The sequence below is a fragment of the Carcharodon carcharias genome, chromosome 9, assembly GCF_017639515.1.
Source record: "Carcharodon carcharias isolate sCarCar2 chromosome 9, sCarCar2.pri, whole genome shotgun sequence".
Taxonomy (NCBI): Eukaryota; Metazoa; Chordata; class Chondrichthyes; order Lamniformes; family Lamnidae; genus Carcharodon; species Carcharodon carcharias.
The window spans coordinates 33463521-33480383 of NC_054475.1; the positions used below are offsets into that span (position 1 = coordinate 33463521).

The 16863-nt window shown below is 43.6% G+C and overlaps 1 protein-coding gene across 6 annotated transcripts in view; it reads left to right on the top strand.

The window, feature by feature from the left end:
* Positions 1-14702, top strand: part of LOC121281742 (high mobility group protein HMG-I/HMG-Y-like) — a 110657-nt gene extending 95955 nt beyond the window's left edge. For all 6 annotated transcript variants that reach the window (XM_041194674.1, XM_041194672.1, XM_041194673.1 and 3 more), the window contains one exon: positions 14459-14702. In XM_041194674.1, the coding sequence (XP_041050608.1) occupies positions 14459-14570 (112 nt within the window). In that variant the 3' untranslated portion in view covers positions 14571-14702. The remainder of the gene's footprint in view (positions 1-14458) is intronic.
* The last annotated feature ends 2161 nt before the right edge of the window (positions 14703-16863 follow it).

A 16863-nucleotide genomic window follows, 5' to 3' on the forward strand; every position in this document is an offset into this window, starting at 1 on the left:
GAGGAGGCTAAAGGGATGAGCAGGGGAAAGACCATGAAGAGACATAAACATGAGGATGAGACTTTAAAATTTGAGACTTTGGGGAATCGGGAGCCAATGTAGGTCAGCAAAGATGGGAGCAGTATGTGTGTTTATAAATCTCTATTTAGCAATGTGTTTGTGGGTTAATTAAAAACTATCTGGCAGGTTCTTGTATCCAGAGGCTGGATTTCATGTGCCCTCGCTGGGCTTGATTTCGGTGACAGGGGAACACATCAGATAGGGCGGGTGGCCATCGCACCACCTTCCCACCTACCCATCCCCAGGGTTACGCCCATAATACGGTGCATGAGTGGGCACTGAAATCAGAGCCCGCCCACCATTTTTAAATAGACATTCAAGAGTCAAAGGCCTGTTATCAAGGAAATTGACCATGATAATACACTGCCCACACCATAAAATGTTTGGGGTTGGAGTGGGCAGCCTGACTTTTTAAATAATCTCTTCAAAGGATGGGGGATTACTATCTTTGGGGGCTGCCCCATGCCGATCGGGGGGCAACCACCCCCCAAGATAAAACTCCCCCTTTCTTCCTATCCACCTGCAACCTTAAACCCACGCACCCTGCCACTTCCCCCCACCATAATATTCATCTCCAGTTATAAAGCAACAGTGACCACAAGATTAGTAAATTCAAAGTAAAAAATGCAGGCTTGTCTGAATTTCAGGTGGACTTGTATTGGGTGGATTGGACAGTCACTACTAGGAGGGAATATGACCAACATTGAACAAAAATGGCGTGCTTTTAAAATCATCCTATACCAAAAGGATGCATGTGCCCAGAGTCAAGAGAAGGGCATGTGGTAAGACAATGGTTAACTGGCCATGCACACAGACAAATTGGACTTCGGCAAAAATACTTCTACAGAGTAAAAGAAAATAGTCCTTATGAGAACAGACATAGATATTGAGTTCAGCTAAAGGCAGCAAAAAGTTGCTATCTGAGCTGCCAAGAAGGTCATTGGAGAAGAAAGCAGAGAATAGCCGAGCTGGCAATCATAAAATCTTTTCAAAGTGGATAGATCAGGCTGCTCGTCTGGATGACATTCACCTCAGGGTGCTCAAAGAAATTGAAGCTGTGTTTTGTGAGCTCCTTGCACATAAGTTTTCCAGTTTACTAGGGCATGGGATTGTTCAAATGGACTGGAAACAGGCCCGTGTGGTGCCAATATTTAAAAATGGCAACCGGTGAGAATGGGGAATTCATGTTATTTCCTGGAGAACACTGAGCAGTGGGAAGTTATAATGGAGTGGGGAACATATATACACCTTTCCCACCCTGGAACTGGCTGCAGTACTAAAACCGGTGAGGTCCAATTGAAATATGGATATTAGGCTCCGATGATACCCATCTGGATATTACATTTGAATTGGTTAGGTTACAGATAAACTGTGGACATGCATATGAATTAAATGAGCTTAGACCAAGGTTAGATGTTGTGAAGTGTTTCTTTCTGAAAAAGGTCAGTGACCTTTGGAACCAATTGCTGTCTCAGGATGAATGCATAATCACTCGGTTCCAAAGAGAGCAGGTTGGGCTCCTAACTGTGGCTGATAGAGCATTTAAAACATAAGTAGGGTAATGGGCAGAGTGTCTCTTGGTCATTATGATCTCCTGGAATATGATTTTTACACCTTTGGGTGTTGGAGAGCAATCGCTCAGATGTTTTTCCCTGAAACAAACTTGGGTTTTCCATTCCTTTTTCTTGTTTGACTCATCTAAGAGATCACATGACTAATGGGTTTGGTTGGTGAAGAGGAGGGCGATGGTTGATTGGGGTCATAACGCTCTGTTGCACTATAATGATGTGGGTCCAGCTTTCATGACACTATTTTTAAATGTAGATGGACTGATTGGGCAGAAGGCAAGTTTGGAGTCCAGGCCCTGAGTGCCCCTGGGAGGCAGAAACTGCCTGCCTGACACCAGCAGCAAAGACGTGCAGTTGCCATGTTAGGGGCTGCCACTGCCTTGCTGAGGGGAGCAGGCAGCTCATGAAATGAGCAGGCAGATAAAGATGGCACAAAGTGGCCATGGACACCAAGTCAATGTAAAGCATTCAACCTGGCCTCAAATTTCGCAGAAAATCATGGATGGAAGTAAGCTTCTTTTTGCCCCAACTGCTGGAAACTAATGTCCAGCAGAATGTTTGGCTTCATCCGGAAAAAGGATTAAAAATTCCCTTCTGTTCTGGATAGGTTGCTTAATAGGCTTCCTAAAGAGCTTAAGGGGCCGTTAATTGGTGGCAAGCAAGTTTCCCATTCCCTGCATCCCGCAGGCCCTTTGAAAATTCCAAACTATCCCAGAACCAGTGGGATCCAGTGCCACCCTCCAGCAATGCAATTTTCAAATTACATCATTCCCGCCCCCATCATTCCAGGTACTTGAAAATCTGACCCGTGGTGTTTAGATACATCTTAGATGAGTATTGTAGATATCTGCAGAAACTGATGTTTTCTCAAATTTCCATCCACACCTGATTATTAGCACAAATTCTCTACCTGTAACAGAACCGCTGTCAAAAGCAAATATATGAGGGTGGGGCAAATATAAAATATCTTAAGTGTGTCTAAATTTACAGTTAAATTGCAGTGGCATGTCATCTGCAGTGTGGAGGCACATTTACGTACATAGTTCAGTTTTGGGCCTTCGTTGTCATGTCTTAATTTTAACAAATAATTATATCGGATTTGGTAAACTATGGTCTCACATCAAAATGGTTCAGCAGGCAAGGAGATAGAGATGAAAAGTGGAGAGGATTTTTGTTAAACACTAAATAAGAAACTCACTTTTTTTAACAGACGATGTAATGGAAATAATATATCAGAATGCAGAAAGGTAAGGAACGGAACTGAGAAATACACATTCTTTCTGGCATGAACTAACAAAGATTAGTTGCTGGCATCCAGCTGAAGTTCCCTGTTAAGTTTGTGTATATCAATGAAGACTGAAGACTTGGCCTACTATAGGTCCTGTTTTTACTCAGTGAATTTTCTGCATCTGATTCTCTCAACTATTGTGCCAAGGAGGAAGTGGCTACGCTGACTCAGAGTCACATTTGAAACTGACTCATCTGTTTTCCACATAGCTGTAGTTTGGAACAGCAGTCTTGTCAAGCACTGCAATGTTTTACTATAGAAATCTACTTAATAAATCTTTCTGGCAAGGGAAATATTATGAGGAGCCAATGATCACATGTAGGCTTCCCTTCAGTTTAAGTGGCATGAACTGAACTCTGGAACTTCTAAAGTGCTTAGATTATACAAATAGTATTTTTTCCCCAAAATACCTGCTATTGCAGTGAATGATTAAATCCCATTATATACCCACATCTCTTTATGGACAATGTGTATTTGTAAACTCTGGATAAGACTTGTATCACCACTTGATTGACATGGGTGGGGAAATCCCTGCATATGAGCAACCATGGTTCAAGAGTTATTTCCTGTCCCACTGAAGGCTTGAAATCAATCATAGCTGTTAACTGGACATGTGGGAATGCTGGAAATAGTCTCTCTGCTGAATTAGCACCTCAGAACGAATTTTAAAAGCCACAGTTCAAATTCACTGTTCCAGTTCCACTGTTGTATGTGTGTTGCATCAACTCTGCTGGCGACCCCACACTCTTAACTCTTTAACCATGTTGGGGGTGTATTACTAAAGTGTGGATGCTCGGATGTTGCAAATTGCATTGACAAGCATATTTATAGACTGCGTACAATTAATCTCAGGTGCAGGTACATCTCTGCTGTCTCTGCATCTTTGCATGCCTTTCTTTAGCTGCTAGTTGTTAACAATATTGAGCATTAGAGTGTGTTTTTAAGCATGTGCTAGTATGCGATACATCGTTGAACCAACTTGGCAAAATTGATGCAAACTGAGGTAAACTACCTCCAGTGTTTCAGGAAGATTTGCTGTGATCCAGACTAGGATGTGCCTATAGGAATCATAGGTGGTAATGGGGAAAAAACACAGAGATACAAAGGAAAGAAAGCGTGGAGAATGGCAGACTTACAGAGAAGTACATAGAATGCATTATACAGAGTAGGAGAGAAGCAGAGTTATAGTTATGGGACTGAGACACAAATTAAAATAAAACACATTTCTATAATAGTTTCACAGGATATCACCAAGTTTTTGTGTTTACCAGCTTTCCAGTACTTACATCCAAGTTCACTGTTAATCACCAACATCCACAACAGGAGAACAGTCATCTCATTCAGTATTTAATTATAACAGAATTAATTTCCAAAGACATCTTAACTGCAAGGTACAGTAATGTGACAATAGTCTAGTCTGAGTTTTCTCCCCCACTACTGGTACCTAGTTGCGCTGAAGTAAATCTGCAAATGAGAGATTCTTTTTGCTGGAACATGATTGGAACTCCACCCTCTTTAATACCTGCCCCATGTTTAATGCATTTACATCAAATGAAGAAAGTGTCAGTTCAATTCTTGGAAAATTGAATATAACGAAAGTATTAATGACATTTCAGTCTCATTTGCACCAGCTCATGTCCTCACCTGTATAAAACTGTACTCAAAGCTGCTAAACGCTGCAGATGTTAATTTGAAGAGCTCAACAATAGTTTTTGTAGAACATCCAGAAATCTTGGCTTCAAAATTCCTGGGATGGATACCTGGAAAATGGACCAGAACGTGGTGCCTTAATTACACCAACCTTTTAAATTGTTTTCAGTTCTACCCAAATTCCCTACAGCAAGGTCTCAGCTGTACGTACATCAGTTCAAACCTAATCCTCTGAAGGCCCTAAAACTCTAATAGAAACCCTGAGGGGATCTAATTCCTTGTCTAGCATCTGGGTGGCTCCAGTATGAGCTGGAGACTTTTACATATTAAAAACAAATGTTTTTCGTTAGCCCAGTCGGGCATGGGATCTTCGGGCAGTGTGCTGAGGCACTGCTGTGTCTTTGGAGGGCTGATTGGAGTACTCCTTCCTTCAAACTTGATGTACCCTTATAGGCATGGATGGCCAGCTCCAGAAATGCAAATCACCCCGTCCCCAGGATTACCCATTTCCCTCCACCCCCAACTGAAAAGTCGGTTTACAACTCACCAATGTGAAATCTGGTTGGCCTGTGGCGATACCACGGATGGCCTTAATTAGAGCGGAGTGGGACTTCCGCCCATTGGGAATGGGAATCCCACCGTAGAGAGCTGCTGACCAATCTGACTGTCCAGCAGCTCTGTAGTCCCAGCAGCGCCAGAATACAGCAGTGGCCACTCCTGGGACTACAAGCAGTCCCCACAAAGAAGTGAAGATCGACATCAGATAAGTCACAGAATCACACAATGCAGAAGAGGCCCTTCGGCCCATCGAGTCTGCACCACCACGTGAGAAACACCTGACCTATCTATCTAATCCCATTTACCAGCACTTGGCCCATAGCCTTGAATGTTATGACGTGCCAAGTGCTCGTCCAGGTACTTTTTAAAGGATATGAGGCAACCCGCCTCCACCACCCTCCCAGGCAGCGCATTCCAGAACGTCACCACCCTCTGGGTAAAAAAGTTTTTCCTCACATCCCCCCTAAACCTCCTGCCCCTCACCTTGAACTTATGTCCCCTCGTAACTGACCCTTCAACTAAGGGGAACAGCTGCTCCCGATCTATCCTGTTCATGCTCCTCATAATCTTGTACACCTTGATCAGGTTGCCCCTCAGTCTTCTCTGCTCCAACGAAAACAACCCAAGTCAATCCAACCTCTCTTCATAACTTAAATGTTTCATCCTAGGCAACATCCTGATGAATTTCCTGTGCAGCCCCTCCAGTGCAATCATATCCTTCCTATAATGTGGCAACCAGAACTGCACACAGTTGTGCACTCCAGCTGTGGCCTCACCAAGGTTCTACACAACTCCAACTTAACCTCTCTACTTTTGTAATCTATACCTCAATTGATAAAGGCAAGTGTCCCATATGCCTTTTTCACCACCCCACTAACATGCCCCTCCGCCTTCAGAGATCTATGGACACAGGCATTTTGGGTGGGCATGACTGGGAGATTTCAGCGAGGGGTTGTGGGGGTGGGTGGGGATCGGGTTAGAGAGGCCAAGGGGGAGGCAAAGGTGAAATACCATCTTGTGGGGTCTGCCCCCTGATGGGCACGGGTTGTTAAATGGATCCAAGCCAGATGGCGAAGTACAAAATAGGACACAGATCTTTTCCTTGTTAGTAAGCTTATTCACAGGACGCAGCATTACAGATTTCTGCGTCCTAACTACCTACCAGTTCCAGCTGACTCTATTTATACTCTTTTGAGTAAACAAGAAACAAATGAACAAATTAACTATTTAACAACCTTTGAAAGGGGCGCTGCAACAAAAAACAAAAACTACAAAGGAAACTTGTGAAATTAAAATATGTTCCCAGAGCTGCTGATGCACTTCAGCTGACCCACTTTAAACTTTTTTGAGCATGAACAAATGAATTAAAAGGTCAAGTTAACGAAAGGTCAAAGTAGGGGGATAACCCCTTGGAGGGCACTGCAACTAAAAACAAAATCTTAAAGGAAACTTACAAAATGTTAAATTAAAATATAATTCTGGGGATCAGTGATGCATCCCAGCCACTGGCCACGGAAGGCCTCAATTATGCCAGTGGACACCGCATGCTCCCTCTCCAGGGACACCGAGCCTTGGAAGAGCCGGGTCGGAGGATTCCCTTGACTGTCTGCTGCCTGGACCTATTAATTGCCAGCTTGGCCAGGCCCAGGAGCAGGCTCACAAAGAGCTCCTCCTCCCTCCCCCCCACTCCACACTGGGTGTCCAAAGATCATGAGCATGGTACTAAAACTCAAGGTGCAAGTCCTCAAGAAAACTGAAAAATGGGTGCAAACAGCCACAACCCATATACACATGGTCCACAGATTTCTTTAGGCCACAGAAAACACAACCGGCCTTGGAATCCATGAGCCACCTTACCTCCGGCTGTATGGGACTGCTGCATGCAGCACCCTCCAGCCCGGGTCCTCGATCAAAAGGGGGAGGACTCCCATGTAGAGAGCCCCCCAGTGGGAACCTCCCATGCTAGTTGGCTAAAGAGTACGTTGAGGCGTGTCTGGACGGCAGGTGAAGGGTGTGTAGCAGCAGCAGCTGTACAGGAAAACCCTCCGCGCCGAACGAGAAGGCTCAGATGGAATTTCCGCGAGATGACTCCAATTGTGGGGCTCCAGCTCCCAAGGGAGGTTTCAAGATGTGGGGTCAATGTGAAATTCTGCCCAAGCAGCGGTACGCTCAGACCATACGTTTGGGTCGCCTTGAGGGATGTGTTGTTGGGGCCGAGCACATCTGTTTTAAGCTTTTGGATGACGACGGCCGCGAGCTGGACACCCACCGAGGCACAGCGCGCCAATTTAAATGGTAACATCCAGCTCCTCCGCCATCCAGCACGTCCCTGACTCTGGTCATCCCAGCAGCCACAGCCCTCTCCTCCGCCGGCCATCTGATGTCATAACGGTGGAGGCGGGTATTCCTGAGCAGCGTTTTCCTGATGACAGCCGCTAATCCTGATGGAAATTCCACCAGCGGCTGTGGTGAGAGTTGAACACGCGTCCCCAGAGCGCTAGGCTGACCCGCTGAATTACTAATTCAGTGACATCACCGCTGCACCACCCTCTTCCCCTGACTCTCTTTTATAGACTCTTTTTAAAAACAAAATCAATAAACTAAATTAAAAATCAATGAGGGATGACAGCCCCTGGTGGGACACTGTAACTAAAATAAAAACGTGAAAGGAAACTTACAAAATCAAATCAAAATGTCATTTCTGGGGGTGATGACGCACGCGATGGTGCCCACTGATCGCGGAAGGCCTCTAGCGTCCCGGTGGACACCACGTGCTCCCTTTCCAGGGCCACCCGGACATGAACATAGCCACGATAGAGGAGCTGACAGTGGGGTCAGACACCCCTCCCCCCCCGCCTGTTGATGGCCACCTTGGCCAGGCCCTGAAGCAACACCATGAGGAGGTCCTCCCCCCCCCAATCCCCTCCGTACTGGGTGACCAAAGATCAGGAGTGTGGGGCTCAAGTGCAACCAAATATTGAGGAGCAGCCCCTTCAAATAATGAAAGAGGGGCTGCAACCTCGAGCAATCTACATATACGTGGAACATGGACTTTCCTTGACCACAGAAAAAACACGCAGCATGGGAATCTGTGAACCACCTTAACGCACAATTGCGTGGCACTGCTGCATGCAACGCCCTCTATGCCAAGTCCCCAATGGAGGACTCTCATATAGAGAGGACCTCCACTGGGGTCCTCCCCCACTGCCAGGTGGTAGAACAGCACACCACAGCGTATCCTGACAGTGAAGAAAGTGGAGGGTGTGCAGCAACAGGCCATACAGGAAACTCCTCCGCGCGAACAGTAAGGCGCGGTGGAAATTTCCACAAGACAGCGCAAACTGTGGGGCTGCTGTTCCCGAGGGAGGTGTTAGGACAGAGGCCCAATGTGGCATTCAGTCCGAACGGGGGTCAGCTCGGACGGAAGTTCACCGCACGCCCGAGCTGCCTCGCACTACGAATGCAGTCAAGTCGGAGCACCACCGTTTTCAGGCTGTGGTTAGCTTTAGCTGCAAGCTGGACATCGACTGACAAGTTCTTGCAGCGTCATCCAGCTGGTTCCTCCGTCATCCAGCACATCCTCGACCCTGGTCATCCCGGCAACCACAGCCCTCTCCTCCGCCGGCCACTCGATGTCATAACGGTGGAGGTGGGCGTTCCTGAGCGGCGTTTTCCTGATGAAAGCTGCTACTCCTGACGGAAATTCCACCAGCTGCTATGGTGAGATTTGAACCCATATCCCCAGAGCACTAGGCTGACTCACTGAATTACTAATTCAGTGACATCACCGCTGCACCACCATCTTCCCTTGACTCTCTTTAGGTGTTCTCAGTTCTTAACAAACAATGCCCACCCACCTGTGTATCTTTAACAACATATTAAACCAACCATTAACAAGGAGACCCCCTCCCCCAAAGGAGGCTCCCCCACTTCTGGCCAACAGCAGCCTGCACTGTCAAAGCTATTGGGCTGTTTGCCTTGCTTCTGCTTTCCCCTGCAGACCAAAAATTTGTGGCATGGGTGAAATGAGGCCCATCAGTAGCAGTTAATTGTCCGCTTAACCCTCAATAGTCCTAAGGGCAGGTGGGCTGCATGACACCTTAGCTGCCCACCTTAATGTGGGGGAACAGGTGAAGGGTGGGCAGGAAGGCAGCGAACTGGCCACCTGCTTGATTTTACATGCCCCCTCCCCACACCAGAGGGTGGGGAGGAGGGGGCATCACATTGACCCCAAAGCCTTAGGCTGGGGCTAGGTTGAGTTTGGGTTTCTGCCCTGCTGCATTTGTGCCAACACAGCAGGCAATCTCTGTACCCTTATTTCTGGCATTAGTTGGGTGCTTTTCTCTTTTTGATTTTATTCTCTATTATAAACTGCTTTACCTTGCTGCTTTGTGACTTTTCCGGCAGGTTATGTCACACACTGCAACCTGATCCACAGTCAAGTTATGTCACACGGCATCACACTCTCAGTCACTGAGGATTTCAACCACCCTGAACTTTTACTCTAAGAGATCCTACTAGGCTGTGACTTTGGACATGAACATTAGCCAATCAGCAGTGCAACATTCATTAAGCAAGTCACAGGTGCATATTTGCCAGAACCAGCAGCTTCATTTCCTTCCCCATGTATGACAAAGCTGTCAAAACTGACGGTGGCTGGATTTCCTAAGGATTTGGGAGTCATGGATTTTGTTGCCATACTCCCTTCAACGTTGATCCAGAAACGGTAAATTATACGAGAGAGACCTTTCAACCTATTGCACTTTCACCTGCTCTCTGAAGGAGCCCTATTGCTCTACTATCTCTCCATAACTAAAACCTCTCATTCTTAGCATCAAACTTCTGAATATCTTTTGTGTCCTTTCCATGCCATTGATGTCGTTCCTTAAAGTAAGGTGTCCACAATTAGGCACACGAGCTGGATTTCAACTAAAAAGAGAAACAGGCGGTTCGACTCGGATCAGTGGTTAATGCCTTAAAAATCTGGTTCTTGACTCAAACCCACCTTCAACATACATATTCCTGGCTGGAAGTTGGGTGGGTGACCAATCAGATGCAGGGTGGGGTGGGGTGGGTGGGAGGTGGTGACGGAAACTTTGATTTCTCGAGTGTTGGGAAATCCGGCAGCTTCACCAGGGAGATTCAGGAGATAAATGTCTTTATGCCTACCTCCTGAATCCAGGTGCCTGCCTGAGGAATGTCAACAATTGGGCAAACCCACCAATGACCTCCTCCCAAGGCCAATCTTCTGGGATCAGCATTGCACCCGATCACCCCCACACCCCCCGGCACAGACTTGCATGCTGCTGTGACCTCCACTGATCAGCTTCCCGCCCTGTGGTCAGGTCAGTTAAAAATTCAGCCCTCTATTCCAAAAGCAGCCTAACCAGTGATTTGTATGACCCTGGCATAACCTCTTTTATTTTCTTCTCCAATTTAGAAAACTTAGAATCTCATAACAACCTCCAACCTGCTATTACCAAGTCTTTATGACAGCATTCTAAGTATCCATGGTGGAAACACAGAATTGTCCTTAGGATTTCTGTGTTGTTCCTGGAACCTCTCCAAATTCCATGGTGGTGTTAAGCATAATTTGCATTCTACTGAGGACTCCTCTGTTCGAGGTACAGTCATCATCTGAAATGGTCTTTCACAATAAATGCACTTCTAACATTGTCCGTTTAAACACCAGAGCTGAGATTTTCTTATCAGCAGGGCTTGACTTCTAATTTGGGATCAGGAACCTGGTGCCCGGATAATTTCTGGGACCTGACCCCACACTGAATTTTAAATGTAAATGCCCTTATTGGGCTAGAGGCGAGCCCAGCGCTTAATTAGTGGCGTAACCATTACCAGGAGGTGGGAGCTGCCTGCACAGCATGAGTGGCAAGGGAAGATGGCAACCATGATGGAGTCTACCATTGCCTTGCAGAGGAGAGGAGACAGCACCTCGGAGGGCCAGCATCCTCGTGAGCACAAAAGTGACCAAATGGCCAAAATGAAAGATAATTCGCACGATCAGGTTCAGGTCCAAAAATATTTCACCATAAAAAAGGACCTTTAACTCTGCCTACTTTGAACCCGATAGCTGTGCACTAATATGCACCAGACTGTTTGAGTTCAGCAATTTACAAACTTACAATTTACAGTTTACCTTCTTGCCCTCCCTGGCCCATTAACAAGCTCCTCAAGAAGCTTAATGGGCCATTAACTGGAGGCAAGTTCTCTATGCTGCTGCTCCCACTCTCCCTATGAAAATTGCATTGCGTTGCAGAGGTCCTTGCCTGCAGTTGTTCCCGGCCCCACCGGCATTTGAAAATTCAGCCCACAGGCTCAGCAACCAAGAAGCACTTTGTCTCCTTGTGTCTCCTTGATCCTGCCTGTGTGTCACCCAATGCACCCTGAAGAGAAAAAATTTGCAGGGCTATCGGGAAAAGGGTGGGGTGGGGGGGGTTGGGGGGGTGCAGGGAGTGGGACCACTCAAGTTGCTCTTGCAGAAAGCCAGCGTGAAAATGATGGCCTGAATGGCCTCATTCTGTGCTGTAACTATTCTGTGATTCTATGATATGGTAAAAAGTGAATGCAGCAAGCAAGTACATTGCATGTGTAGCTTATGCAGTGTGAATACACATGGGGATGTGAGTGTATAAACATTTCCAGAAGAAGAAAAACTAAAATACTGCAGATGCTGGAAATCTGAAATAAAAAGAGAAAGTACTGGAAAAACTCAGCAGGTCTGGCAGCATCTGTGGAGAGAGAAACAGAGTTAACATCTAGAGTCCAATATGACTCTTCAGAACTTCCAGATGAAGGTTGGTGTAATAGAGAGTACCTTCCTATTTTACAGGCATTGGTGATAAACAATTTAAATTTTGACACAGTATGAGGAGAAGATCAGTGCAAGTGACTTAGCAGAATGTAGTTTAGGTAGATGTGGCTGAATCTCCTCATCTTGCCTGATCTGGTAAGATCATAAAAGTTGTTTCGGCACCGTATGGCAATGAATGACTGATTATGCTTGCATTCAATGCACCCGCCATCTCCTTCTACTGGTTCTGAGCAGCTCTCATTTTTATCTGTTCTACAAAGAATTGTCTTTCTTGGGATAGCCTCCTGTAGCAGCACTTGTACCTGCAATCTAAGGGATTCTGTACCTAAAAAAGATGGTGTTGGCATTTGAGTGATAATAAATTGGGTGTCCAAACCAAAAATGACTCTTGAAGCTGCTACAGTTCTCAAATCCTGCATGACCACACTCTTTCCTGTCCCCCAGTGGGCAAGCTCCCAATCAGAAGTATTTTCAACATCAGCAGGCCCTAATTATCCAAATGGACTGTGACTCACTGAAGATATGCAAACTGATCCGTGACGATGTGCAACCAGCAGCACAAGAGCTGAAGGGGGAACGTTAGAAAAAAACGTCTGAACCCTGTGGGTGGTTAGGATGTGGAATTCTCTGCCACGAATTATTAGTGATTCAGAGTCCAAAAGTACTCTTGAAAGGGAATTGGTTGCATGAAAAAGGGAAATATTAAGGGGCATTGCAAGTAAATGAGAGCGTGGGATTAAATGTTGAAGCCATCATGAAGAAACGTGCAGACTTGACTGATTATGTGGTTGTTTATAATGCTCTAACATTCTATAATTCTAGAATTGTACCTCTGCTGCCACCCTAGTTGCAATCAGCTATCTCAACCCAAAGCTGGAAAAAGTTAAATATTTTCATTGTGTAGATTTTCATTTCATTTGATGATAGAAGGTTGAGCTGTTTAAAGTGACAAAAGCATTTGATAGGGTAATCAAAGAAAAACTAATTCCCCTACTTGGGGAATCTGGAACAAGGGGGCAAAATCTTACAATTATAGGTAGGCCATTCAGGAGTGAAATCAGGAAGCACTTTTTCTCTCAAAGGATAGTGGAAATCTAGCGCTCATTCTCTCAAAGGTTACATGCAGGGTCAATTGAAATATTCAAGACTGAGATCCATAAACTTTTGTTAGATAAGAACATGGATGAAAGACTGGTAATGTTCAGCCATGATCTTACTGAATGGTAGAACTAGAAGGTGTTGCTTGGTCTAATCCTGTTTCTATGTTCCTATGTTCTAATATTTCTGTTAAGAATACGGAAGGATTCTAAACCAGAAAAGGATATGGTTCTATTTTCATTGCCTTGCATGTTTAATGTGGTTGTTGGGGATGGGATTGGGGATGGGGGTGTGGACGACTTTAGATCTATTACGGATTTGCAAACCAGAAAATCATCTTCAAAATTGATCCTACTACCCACCAGCACCATACAGAGAGCATATGTTGCTCACAAGATTGGCCTTTTTTCTAGCATTGCAGCTTGACTTTTAAGTCTGCTTATAATAGCAGCATGTCTGTGCCTCAAGAGCCAAGCATTTCCCCACATCTCGACAGCTTTCTGTAAGAGCACATTGAGGAATATGTTCCCCATTCACTTTGCACTTTTGACATGCTAGTCCATTTCATGAACTTAAGAAGTTGTAAATAGGAATCGGGGTCCTATCAGACTGGAGAACATATGTTTTGATATTTAAAGTTAACATCCTTCACATTATTCAACAGTTTCATAATCAAGGCCCAGCTCAGATCTTTGGGGCCAGTGGCAGTGGCTATCTTTTGTTATTCTGCAAGGCAAACTTTTCATGATGACTCCTCAGTGGGCACATTAATCACTCAAAACATTGTCTTCCTAATCATTTAATAGAAGAGCATTTGGGTAAATGTATGATGCCCAATCCTAGGATTGACTCCTGTTGTCTCCCTCATATCCCTGTATGCCTAATCCTTCAAGTGAAGTTTTACTGTTGAGCTGTTTCTTCATGAAGATGTTGGTGTTTAATAAGAGTACAATGTAATTGCCTTTGTTTTAAATTTGGAAGTTTGCAATTCATACAGATTAAGAGAATACTATGAAAAAGTTGCATTAGGGTTTTATTTAAAGTGAATATGCACAAAGTATTCCCAACTCCCTTGGACATTTTTCTGGCATTACCTTTTATGGCACTTAATTATAGGATAACTTTCCTTTAACTTATATAAATGTATTCCGTTCATTCCAATTCAGATATCACCATTTTTTTTGTGTACTTTGTATTTCTCTATTTTTCTTTCTTTTTACTGATAAGTTTTACTCTCATTCACTTTCATTCAGTTACACCACAGTCTTCCAAATTGGCCAGCATCCTGTACTGCAAAAGACAAACGTGATGGAAATGCACTTGGAAGCCAATGTCAGTCAGAGTTTTTTCTTTTACAAGCTCTCTATCCAAATTCTTCGATTGTAACTCTCACTTTTATTTTTGTAGGAAAAGGTGGAACAGGAAGAAGAGGAGCATGCTTCACCAGAGTCCTCAGAAGACGATCAGTAAATCTGCAAGACTGGCACTACCTCATTCAACAGATGGCTCCTGTCAATAGCTGGACTAAAAATCCTATCACACTGTTCTCATCATAGTCTTAACAGAAGACTACAACAGCACTGGAACACTACAGGACTTTTTTTTCTTTTAGTACAGTTCAAGGTATTTCAATAAAAGGGTGAAGTCTAAACCTTCAAACTCACATCATTATTTTTTCTTTCAAGCTTCTGAGCATTAGTCTTCAGGTTAAACCAGCTAATAGGACAATGCCAATCAACATTTTCATTTTACAAAATATTGTACAATAGGGATTTGTTCTGTTGCTGATGATTCACATAGAAAATGTACATCACATATTGGAGGTGATGACCTTGGCTAACATGAAGATAATTGTAGTGGCTATTATACTGGTACTTCCAAAAGCAATCTTCAAACATTGCCATATTGTAATAGAATGTCAATCCAAGCTTTGCATTGAAATTCCATACTAGCTTGTAGAATGATCATTGCCCACAATATCAAAATGGCTGTTGCATTTAGAGCCACAAAACTACCCACTTTGTATTTACTTTTCTTTTGTGAATCCTTTTTTTTTGTTTATGACATGGCTTAGAATGCCATGTCTTTGGCATGGCTTAGGATCGTGTAGGTAAACCTATGTTAGTCTTTGAAATAGATTATGGTCTCTTATTTTGTAGTCTTGTCTTTCTGAATTTAAGAGGACTAGGCATTTCTCTAGGCTCTATATAATAGTTAACTGTTAGCCTGGAGTTAATAATTTTTATACTACATTATCAATTAATTTTTACGTTAATATATACCATTCTTTGTGACATGCAAATACATTTTAAGTGACATGCGAAACTTAAAAGAGCAACATTTTATTAGCAAGTACTTTTTCCCTGTTCCTTTGTTTTCTTATTTGAATGCATGTTTAATTTTTCATAATATGAAGCAGCAAAATCTTTCCTACCCATAGAAAGGCATTTGACCAGAGAATCTCTGAACTGCAAGCAAGTGGATTAGGATTTGGTTTGTCGGCAAACATACCTGTAGTACAGTAATGTGCGGTTAACAGTGGCCAGGCAAAGATTATTTCCCCTCCTCTGTAGTGACCTTTAGTCCAAAAGGACTTGAAAGTTGCATGAGGCAAAATGTCAGTGAGAGAACTGTTTCATCCCAAACTATGGCCGGGATTTTCTGGCGGGACACTCTGCGGGCGAGGCGGCGCCCCAGCCAGAGGTCCATTGACTTGTGGCGGGACCGAAAGATCGCGGCGGCAGGCAGGTGCAAAAAATCCCACCCTGTAATAGTTTAAGAGTTCAAGTAACACCTGCAAAATAAAACTTATTGCTTATGGAAACCATAAGAATTCTAATTCCTCCATTGTCTTAAACTCCTAAATTGAAAGTACTATTGGTTTTATAAATAAATTATGACAGCAATTACACACAACCAAAAACCTTTGCCTGGTCCAGAACGGTTACACCAACAGTTTAGTACCTTACTATCATCTTGTTTTTTAACTGACTTTCGTCTGCTTTATTAACCAATTTGTATTCAAATACATAAAGTTAAGATGGATTTATTGACCCAGTTCAGTGGAAGAGTACAATTGCTGCATTGCTTCTAGTCCATACAATATTTACAGTAATATAAAGATTTATACTCTGGCTACACAGTTTAATTTTTTTGTTATTATTCAAGTAAGAGAAAGTATCCCTTTTGCTGGATCGTATAGGGTGTCTTTAACAAATTGGGTACACTGGCATAGATTTAAAATCCCTTAAAATTCATTGGATACTCAAGTAGAAAGATTGCCAGATGCTGAAAATTTAGCCATGTTGGAGTAGACATTGGATTCAGGCTTAATAAAGGGATAAAAGTGCATTAAAAATTCTACTTTGATTTTTGCTTTTCATACATGTCTGGGTCCTAGTGTCCTAATTTATGACATGCTGAACAATATCAGGACTGATGGTAAAATGGCATCAATAACTGCATCTGGAATACAGTGCTTGAAGTATTAATTGAAAATAAAGTGCTTTATTAAAGTACCTTCTGATATAGATTTGTAATACCTCTCACCAGCTATGATCAAGTTATATTACTAAATATTGCTTTACTGTAACAAACACCAAAGACTAGAGATAAGCTGTTATTCTACTTAATCCCTGGTTAGCGATGGCAAATCATGCTTGTTTAATCAATTTATTCAAATGTTACTTAGACAGAACTCACAGTTGACCTAAAGTGGACCAATTTATTTGTTGTTATCATGTGCTTTCCTGCATCACATATTCTGGAAGTAAGCTTTGGTCATCATTAAACAACTGCATACATTTGAATAT